This window comes from Pundamilia nyererei, unplaced genomic scaffold (genome assembly GCF_000239375.1).
Source record: "Pundamilia nyererei isolate P.nyererei 1_Seehausen unplaced genomic scaffold, PunNye1.0 scaffold00309, whole genome shotgun sequence".
NCBI lineage: Eukaryota > Metazoa > Chordata > Actinopteri > Cichliformes > Cichlidae > Pundamilia > Pundamilia nyererei.
This window is the reverse complement of record NW_005187710.1, coordinates 21,646-32,337: the sequence shown is the minus strand read 5'-3', so window position 1 is coordinate 32,337 and position 10,692 is coordinate 21,646. Positions and strand designations below refer to the sequence as shown.

The following is a 10,692-nucleotide window of genomic DNA, read 5'->3' as shown; positions in this document are numbered from 1 at the left end:
ATAAAATAAATTCATAATTATAATAAAGGTCAATCAAATGGACCAATATGGCAAGGCCATGAAGATCCACTTGGTAAAATAAATCCGCTTGGCATCTTTCTTGGCCTCAAGACAACAATTCTGATGCTAAAGATCCAAACGGGACACAAAAAAAAAAGAAAGCATTGATCCATCCTGCCTTATGTCAACGGTTCAGGCTGCTTTACTGCTTTAGATGCAGTAGTGTGGGGATATTTTCTTGGCACACTTTGGAGCGCTTAGCACAAACACAGTAGCTTACATGAGATTGGATTTTGAACATGTCCATCCCTTTATGCCCACCGTGTACCCATCTTTAAATGGCTGCTTAAAGTGGGATAGCTTATTTTGTTGTGCAGGACAATGAGTTCACTGCACTCAGATGGTGTCCACAGTCATCAGATCTAAATCCAATAGAGCAGCTTTGGGATTTGGTTGAACAGGAGATTGCAACAGGAACAGGATGTGCAGCTAACAAATTTCCACAATAATGTTTCCAGCAACCTGCTGATTCTGTGCCATGAAAAATTAATTACAAATGAATTAAAATACGTTTTTCTGGAAGTTCTACTTCTGCTATCAACGTTGCTGTTGTAAACATTTCATAGTTTTCAATTCAGAATTAATTTTTATTAAATATGTCTCTGATTCCAATCTTTGTCCTCTCTCAGCCTTTTCCCTGACATCTAATATATCTAAAATAATTTTAAAAAACATATTTGTGTTCGTGGTAAATCATGTATTTCTCTCTGACAGCAATGAGAGGACGCTGAAGAAGTACGACTATGTTTATGATAAAAGAGTGAATTCTTCTGATAGAAATGACTGGGGACTGTGTGGTCCTAAGGTGGAGTGCAGGATTTATGCAGAGTTGATTTACTGCAAACTATTCAGCCATAGAAACCAGCTGACATGTGTGATGGGTAGTATTTTTTTTCTTTCTTTTACCTTATGTCTAAATTTTATTTTTCCATGTTTATTATATTTTATTGCTGCTATTGTTCTTGTGTTATTGTAAGGTGACCTTGAGGGTCTTAAAGGCACCTATAAATAAAATGTATTATTATTATTATGTATTTTGTTCATGTACAAAATCCCAGCATTATTTTCGAGCAGGAATCTGTTGGGCTCAGTTCTAAATACTCAGGATGAGGTCTGAATTAAGAGATACAGGACAGAGCCCCAGTTTTGGCACTGTGCTCACAGATTTGAGCCATCTGACTTGTTCCATTAACATCACTGCCTCTCATTACAATAAAGAAGTACATCTAAAGCATAACTATAAAACAATAGATGCTGTTTGGAGTTAAATTTAGCAGAATTTGCAGTAAATTGCCTGCCACAAATCTCAGTAACTCCCGTGTGTGTGATTCATTACACTTGGAGAAATAAAGGAGCAGATGAGCTTTTCATCCGGGGAAACTCAGAGTGACTGCAAAGTGTTGCCAATATTTCTGCTGCTAATAAATAAGACATTGATTAATTACAGACCTTCCCCAGTCTAAGGGTTAGGGTCTGTCTATGTGTAATCATCTGAGACAGCAGAAAAAGAATAAAAATGAAAAATCAGAGAAATCAGTTACACACTGCCAGGTTGTTGTGGTCACATGGAGCTTGCCAACCTATTCTCCCTTAAGTGACTGAGGCCAAATAGATCAGTTAAAGTGTTACCTGGTGAAAAACTCTTTTAACACTTAGACATAACTCATGTTGTAGCTAAGTGTACAGTGTATGGAATCACAAAAAGAAAGAAATTTGGATTATTGGGGACTTTATTGAAAGGCAAAAGTATAAAAGAGAATGAAACAGCAACACAATTTTACAAGTCATAATTCCAACACATGTGATCTGAACATCACTGTTTAACTCATAAATGTTTACATAAGAGAGCAAAAGCCCTTTAAAATCCCTAAATATGAACAGAAAGCATTTTCAAGAAAATATCACACAGAAGAATATCAGAAGCTCAATTTAAACTAAATCAGATAACAAACCAAAGATTAAAACTTTTTAGACCAAAAACACAAAAGAAACAACATAATTCTCTTTTTTATTTGAGAATAACCTCAAAGACATAAATTATAACCACCCTAGGTCTGGTTAAAATCAACACAAAATAGTTTTAAAGAAATGTACAAGCGGTTTATGTATAAAATTTGGAAATCCACTGTGATCCACTTTGTTTGTTTGTTTGTTAATTAGTTAGTTAGTTTATTTGCTTGTTTTAATCAATTTTAAATCATGCTTTTTATTTGTTCTTGTTTCTAATGTCTCTGTAAAGCACTTTGAATCACCTTGTTGTTGAATTGTGCTATACAAATAAACTTGCCTTGCCTTGTGATCTGAGACTTTGGCATAAGTTCATGGATGTCTAACATTGGTGTTATTTTATCCCTCTACTTGATTTACATTTTCAAGAAATTAAGTTAAAAAATGATTTAGAGAGGTAGAAGAAGCCAAATGGAAAATATGTGTTTAAAGCATAACTGAGAAATCCTGCTAATCATAACAGTTCAGTGCCCATCCATCCATTTCCTGTCTGATTACTGAGAGCTGCAGAGGACTGGAGTCATCCACAGATACTCATCAGTAAAGGGAAAACATCGGTGTTAATACATTTGTATTTGCTATAAACAGTAATTTAGTAATTTATGGATTTAGAGAATACCCCAACACCAGCAATACTAAGCTAAAAATATATTTATTTATTATTTATTTCCAATGAACAAAAATATTTTAGACTGCTGTGATGTCTTTTTTAAAACATGTGGTACTTCCCTCCATTGGTGTTATATTTATCACAGAAATCCCCCTTCCTAATTGGGAAGTCTCAAAATAAGGTCACCATTTATGTTATATTTGTTAAATATCTGCCAATTCATGTTTAAATTTATTTCCCCAAAATGTAAAGTAATTAAGATTACAAATAATTGTAATTACTTTTAATGACTAATTTGAACAAGTAATTTAAACTGAAGTAATGAATGAATAAGTAAGTGCAACTAGTGCAAAGTTTTTTCCAAGTCTTCAGTTTGATGAATTGAAGAATTTAGTCCCACTTTATGGAGGAGAATCATGTGACAATTCCTCTTTTTTGAGTGCAATATATCTCCATAAACCTGCAGAAAAAAATTAACAACATTAAGATTTTATAAAACAATGATTTAGAATAAATATCTGCCACATATTTACAGAATCATTAACAACTAAAAGAACTTTGGTTCAGTCAAATATTTGATTAGTAAACTTTGTGAGCATAAACATTTGGTTAAATCTTGCACAGTTTTATTATACATTAGTTAATAAATAGTTCATTAATGTTGTGTTGTCACTGTTTGTACTTGTTAAAATGTAAGTTAATGTTTAACTGGCAAACAGAAAAAAAAACAACTTCCTTTTAACAATATAACTTACTATAATTTGACTTTTAGAGTTTTTATGAAAAGTAACTGAAAGCCAAGTATTGGTGCAGCTACAATGTGTTAGCAGCAGTTTAGCACATTTCAAGGCAGCTTTGTTTAAACTGAAGTAACTCACTGTGTGGAAGGTTGTTTGTCATTTAGGCTGTTGGATCAGGATTCAGTGGCACCGTAACCGCAGGATCCTTCATAGCTGTAAAAGGCCAGAAACATGTTGTTAGTCCACATCCTGTCTGAACTGACAAGTATTCAGAAACAGTCCTGAAAAAGTTATTTACCATAAAATACAGAAAAATACTTATATAAGAGATAAGAGAAAACAGACACTAGTTTTACTTACGAGGCTGGGAGCATTTGCCTGAAATAAAAGAGAAAATAAAAATAATTTAACTCTTATAGTTATATAAGTTATTTTATGTGTTTGTCATATTATAATGTAATTCACATTTCCATGACACTGTGCCTTGTGCTGCTTATACACTTTTAAATGAAAGCATCAACTAAAAATATGTTTTTCCTGTTTTTGTCACTCACTTGTTTTCTTTTTGTAGAGAAGGATCCCAATCACAGCGGCGAGAACAACAACCACAGCAACAATAGCAATGATCATGATAAGGTAACTTTCTGTAGATAAGCAACAAACAAATCACAATCAGAAGCAGTTTAGAAGAGAACACCATTTTTCAACTAGATAAAAATACTGGAAAAAAATATAAATAAAATAAAAGACTGAAACAGGCTTGCAAACTTTTTTCTATAAGCACAAAAATAAAGAAATGTTTAAATACAAAGCTCAACAAAAAGTATGTTAATGAGGTTCTGTATTTATCAAAGCACAGTAAACAGTGAATGGACAGCAATGAGCAGCTGTGCTGGATAAAAATATCTGCATTACAGCACTTTAAAAACATTTAATTGGGAAAAATTAAAAGACAAGACACTTAAATATGTGGATTGCACAACCCTGGACATTACATTTCTTTCATTACCATTTATTACTCGTACAGCTGCTCTTATTGTTCTATATTTCTTCATATATTCTTATATATTTTCTATATTGTGTATTTTGTTGTACAGTTATTTTATTTTTAACTTTAATTTTTATATTTTATTTTATTCTTTCCTAGTTAAATTTACCCTTCATTTTAATTTTCATATTTATTTCCTATCCTATTCATAGTCTTTTATTTTAGGTCACGAGCAGTTGTCTAAGCATTTCACTGTATATCGTACTGTGTATGACTGTGTATGTGACAAATAAAATTTGAATTTGAAAATATTTTAGGAAGTTAGCACTCACACAATGATCCAAGATTGGACACATGTATATTTGTATAACATATCAGTGTTATAGACTGAAGAGGAACATAACTAACAGATAAAACCACATGAACTGCAGGACTCTTAAAATAAAGAAAATGTGTATTTTTAACTTTAATCACTTCTGATTCCAGACTTACTTTCATTGGTCTTGATGTCTGATTTGTCCAGTCTGGTGACGATGTCCTCGTTCACACCAGAGAGCTGAAACACACATCTGTATCTGTCCCAGTCTTCAGGTTTGACTGATGAGACATCCAGGTGAACACTCATCTGGAAGGTCCCGTCATTGTTAGTGATGACCTCTCCTTTGTTCACACCCTCATGCAGCTCCATTCCATCTTTCTTCCAGACCATCTCGGCTTTGTTAGGATAGAAACCTGTAGCGTGGCAGGTGACCGGAGAGGAGGAAGACTTCTGGAGGAGAGACACTGAGGGACGCTCTGGGCAGGAAAGCAACAGTTTTTAGTTCATTAACAGCATACTAATATTATTGTTTCTGTTAAGTTTGAATGCCTTTGTTGCATAAATTAATGTATATATAATCAAAATGTAATTAAGAAAATGAAGGATAGAGAAAAAAGACCTAAAAAGAGACACAAAGAAAGTGAATAATTCTAAACGAATGTGTGAAGGTTTTGAATGACAAGACAAATAAAAGAAATGGGGCAGGCAAAAAAATGAAAAAGAATTAAGATTTAAATGAAAATAATGTGTGAGAGTTCAGAAGAGACAGGAACAGAGTGATGAGAAAAATTTTTAAAAAAGGACAACAGGAAAACTGAAGCAGTAGGATGTTATTCTCATGACATAGCTTATTACACAAATCTGGTCATTTGATTTTACCTGTTCTCATCAGAGAACTACTCCCGTAGTTCACATACTTCTTCATCCACTCAGGACACTCAGTGTTGAGGTAGTTCTTAAAATATTTGGCATCAGCTTTGGTACTGTCCCACTTTTGTTTGCTGATTACAGCCTGTTGTTTTGCAGCAGTCCAAGTCTCTGTGGGAAGGTCAAGGGATAAGAAATCTTCTCCATCATAGCCATACTGGAAATATCCACTGAGCTCCTTAGTCTCATCATCCAATTCACAGCCATACATGAACTGAAAAGTGTGAACACCTGAAAGAAAAGAATTAGATTGGAATTGCCCACATTACAATAACAGAAATGGACACTCGTCTGTTAACATGAACACTTGACATGCCATAGGAACACACTATTACACTGACAACAAAGCAGATGATCTACACCTTTGGCTGTCTCAGCCTTAAAAATCTCTCTAGAATTTTTAAATTTGGGACCAACCACTTCACATTAAAAAATTTAAGGGTAAGTGAGTTTGAGAGAGTCTGAGAGCATAACTCTACAAAAGCTGAATGAAAAGTAAATATCATGATATTTATTGTTTAAAATAAGGTAGTTATCTTCAGCACTTGAAGGTTTTCTCCCATGAAGCTGAAATATGTCCACTCTGTCTGTCTAGGATTAAGGTTTTACAATTACAAATTAAAGAAAATAAAAAATCATTTCCAGGTGTGCTGAGACTCAAGGTGCAACAATGCACACTATGTAAAAAAACTGTGAGCAATTTTCTTACTTAATGAGAACACCAGACTAAATATGCTTTATCTATGAGCATGTTTTACCATTTAAAAAAAAACAAAAAAACATCGCTGCTCTAAAAGCCACAAGAAAAGCTTCAGTGGGTCACCACAGTTATTTTGTTTACATTACCATGTAGAATTATATGTGTGAGCCCGCAGGGCGAGGTGTGGTCATGTTATTTGGTATCTCTGCACTCTGGATGATTTTGGAGACATTTTGTTTGACAGAAAGTTGATTAAAGTAGAGGATTTAGTCACTGTGAGTTTTTTGGGTTAAAGTGAGGAAATGTGTCGATTTAAAGAGGACCGGAAACTGCACATTTCACAGCTTTCAAACTAAATTAAGATCGTTGTGATTTATTCTGAGAAAAAGGTTTGAGTCAAAGTGATTCTTGTTTATAGTCTTTAACTCGCTGTCATGTAGTCGTTACATCACTCATTACATCACCAGTTTGGATGGTTGGGAAGCACTCCCAGGAGTGCAGCGCTAGAGGTGAGCTTATCAAAAACAGGAAAATGAAGTTGACAGATGTTTTGATGCCCCGCCAACACACCTTTTTTGTTTTGTTTTAAAGAGTTTTTAAGTACCTGTTGGAATTGTTAAAGTTAATTTTTCTGTTAATACACACTTAAACAAATGTGGTACAAAAAAACATTCAACATATACTGAAACTGAGATTTACCTTAATTTTAAAATGAGACAAAATCAGTGTGAAATGAAGAGAAATGTGATTTCTCAGCTTGTATTTTCTGTCCCTTGGTTTGTTTCCTTCTGTTGGTCTTTCTGCTTCTAGCACTGTTTTATGTTTTTTGAGTCATTAGATATTTATCATTTTTATTTAATTTGCTGTAATCCAGCGTTGGACTGAAATAATAATTTGCCCCATGAATTTGACTCCTGGCCCCTTTGGTGTTTTTCAGCTCTGTGACAAGATCACGTTTTTCTTCTAAAACCATTGAAACATTCACATTGATGATATTATTGGATGTGGAGCATAGCTGATGCTCTGATGAGAGCAGACAGTCTACAGATTAGGACATCACGAGGACTTGTTCCTGCTTTTATAATATCGCTACTCTCAAAGCCACGAGAAACACCTCAGTGCATCATCAGATATTTTCTTTATTTGAACATGCAGAGTTACAATCAATACAGGCCAAAATTTGCCACCTTTCCAACCCCTCTGGTAAAGAAATGATGTAAAAATCGCCCCAAGAATTAACGAAAAGCACACTAGAACTTCTTTGATCGGAGTTTAACTACAGTGGATGAGAAACACGGGGAGGCCCCGCATAGTTTAAGAAAACGCGTCACAGCTGTCACTGAGCGCCGGGTAAAGCAGCTCAGTGACCGAGCAAGAGCGCTGTTTTTTCCTGCAGCTCTTAAATGTCGCGCACACCCGTGATGTCTGCAGCGTTCAAAGACCCCGCCAAAAATGTCATTTTTTTCGCTGCTCACATGAAGGCTTTCAAACGCCGCCCGTTGGCGCTAAATACGGTGTCCTGGCGGGGTTTTCTCCAACCTTTACTGCGTCCTGATTTATTAAAAGGCGACTTTTACATCATTTAGTAACCAGACAAATTGGAAAAGTGGCAAATATTGGCCTAGACGACACCACGGGGCTGTAATCATGTAATTATGTCTGTACTGTGGATGAGTTTGGAGATGAGCCTCAGTATTTTTAATTCAGTTCGTCTCATTTATTTTGTACGAGGGAAAGTTGATTAAAGTTGTTTACTTGAGGATTTAGTCGCTGTGAGTTTTGTGGGTTAAAGTGAGGAAACATGTCGAGTTAAAGAGGACGTGAAACAGCACATTTCACAGCTTTGACACAAAATTAAGAGCGTTGTGATTTATTCTGAGAGAAGCTTTGGATTCAAAGTGATTCTTGTTTATAGTCATTTTCCTGCTCGCTGATTTGTGGTCGTTACAGCACTCATTACGTCACCAGGTCGGCTGGTTGGGCAGCGCTCCCAGGAGAGGCGAGCTCATCACAAACTATAAAATGGCGGAAGACGAAGCCGACAGCTGTTTTGACGCCCCGCCCACACACCTTACAGCTCACGCTTTGGAGCCAGTGAGGAGGAGAGAGAGTGACCACAGGAAACAGCTGAGAGGATCAACAGGTGGAGCGAGCAGGTGAGGAGAGGGCGAGCGACACCATGTGACGCGCGGACGCTGCAGGGAGACGGCGAGCGAGTCGAGCTGCTGTCAGGAAGCTGCTGTGGATCCAGCAGGTGCTGACGGTCTGACATCTGAACGTCACAAAGTCGTCTCTAACCCGTCGCCTCCTTTTCTTTCTGAAGTCTGAAGGTTAGAAAACGAGCAGCTGCACCACCACGACTCAGAGGTGAACTACACCGACTCCACCTGACAAAGATCATTTACTGATCGACAGTTAGCGTCCAGTTTGTTTCTGCTCTCATTGTAGCTGCAGAACAACGATGACGCTGGACTCAGTTACTGATGAAACACAATCAGGCTTCAGGCACAAACACACAACAGAGTCAGACTAGTTTGAGATCATCTGATTATCCAGAGATGCTGAACAGCAATGATTCGTCCTGTTTTTAGACTTCAACACAGCCTTTGATACACGGAGCCTCGTTTCATCTTTCAGCCTTTAAACTCATTTAGTTTCAGTAATTATTTCTCTACATCAGTCAAAACTCTACACAAACAGTAGCAGCTGTAATAAACTGATGGCTGCTACATCCACAGATTTAACCTGCATGGAGGAAGAAGACGAGGCGGCTCCGCCTCTCTGCACCTCTTCCTGTTAGTGTTTTATCAGACGTGTAAAACCAGGTGATGTAAAAGGATCTGCGTCACTGGCAGAGAGTTAATCGCAGCACCGCTGACGACACCGCTCTGATTTAGACAAATAAAGATGGAGTCTGAGCTGCTGCAGTGAACAGTTTCTCCAAAGCTTCCAGATTTGACCTGAATATTAATAAACGTGAACTCATCACAGACGCTCCAAATCTGACCTTTGGAATATCTCCATGAAACAACAGCTTCCATATTTAAGAATATGAATCACTGAGGATGAAAAGAATGAATCTAAGTCTGATCCCTCCTACAAAAAGAGTTAAAAACAAATGCAGCTCTCTCACTGAGAGGAAGCGTTTTGACTGAAGCAGGAATCTCTGGTGTCCCTGAGGCAGCGTTGGCTCGACGCCGCCATAATAAACCATCAAAGACGCTGACAGGCTGCTCTTCAGCTTCATGTGGACGAACAGGAGACGTCACATTAGAAAAACAGCTCGTATGAACTCGATGTAAACGGTGGGCTGAATGTTTCAGATTTCCACGCTTTAAACAGCACATTTAAGATAAACTGGCTCAAACAGCTGATCAGAAGCCCCGCCTCCATCCTGAGCGCTACACCTGTTCGTTTCCTCTCTGAGTCGCTGCATCGAGTTTTTCTCGTGTGTGACTTTGCGGATGAAATCCCTGCGAACACGTCGGCCTCTCGTGGCCGGGCTTCCTCGTCGCAGACTCTCGTCTACAAACACAGTTTGAGCCTCGCAGTTATTTTATGTGGAACAACAAGGATGTTTGTCCACGAGGAAATCTGTTTTTCTGGATATCGGTTTGATAATATGATGATGTTGGTAAATCAGCTGTTCCACACAGACGCTGAGCTGCTCTCTGTGAAGAACTCCAGCTAAACATCATCTGTGGCTCCAGGAGATGATGTCACAGCGTTTGGTGCTGTTTAAATATCAGCAACAGTTCAGACTCAACATCTGTGCTGTTCTCTCTGTGACACACTCCCACTGGGAAAATAGGTTTTTACTGGTGGCTCTGAAAATAAAAACAAATCTATTGGATCTTTATTCCAGAGAAACACGAGCACGTGACCAGATGCAGTTTGTGTTTGGAGCCGTTTGGTGGATGAAACCTGCAGCGACCTGATAAGCATCTGATTACCAACAAAGTTCAAGAAGTTTCTTTGAACTCGTTCATAGAATTGACCTGAAAACGAGCTCGAAGCTGGACTGAAAGCAGACGCTGATGTGAGCTGGAGTTTCTGGAAGAGTCGGCCAGAAGCTGTCGCACGTTTTGCTTTTTGCACTTTTGTTCAGAACTTTTGGTCGAATCTGTGAAGCTTCTGTTGCAGAAAATCTTCTAAAGGTTTTGATTTATTTTGGAAAGATGTTTTATTTGCTCTGAAAACTGAGCGCGAACAAACTAACAGCACCAGCAGAGATGTGATGGACCTCGTTGTTTTATGGGCAAAGTTTCACGTCCATCACAGCGAGGATACTGGGATCACAGCGAGGATACTGGGATCACAGCGAGGATACTGGGATCACAG

At 37.5% G+C, this 10,692-nt stretch overlaps 1 protein-coding gene across 1 annotated transcript in view; it reads right to left on the bottom strand.

Annotated features, from left to right (window-relative positions):
- Positions 1–2,304: 2,304 nt before the first annotated feature.
- The window catches only part of LOC102199436 (H-2 class I histocompatibility antigen, Q9 alpha chain), a 13,351-nt gene continuing 4,963 nt past the window's right edge, over positions 2,305–10,692 (bottom strand). Inside the window, exons 3-8 of the mRNA XM_005751381.2 lie at positions 5,604–5,882; positions 4,898–5,200; positions 3,972–4,061; positions 3,778–3,795; positions 3,556–3,630; positions 2,305–3,137 (exon numbers count right to left, since the gene is read on the bottom strand). Coding sequence (XP_005751438.1) covers positions 3,578–3,630; positions 3,778–3,795; positions 3,972–4,061; positions 4,898–5,200; positions 5,604–5,882 — 743 coding nt within the window. The 3' untranslated portion in view covers positions 2,305–3,137; positions 3,556–3,577. The remainder of the gene's footprint in view (positions 3,138–3,555; positions 3,631–3,777; positions 3,796–3,971; positions 4,062–4,897; positions 5,201–5,603; positions 5,883–10,692) is intronic.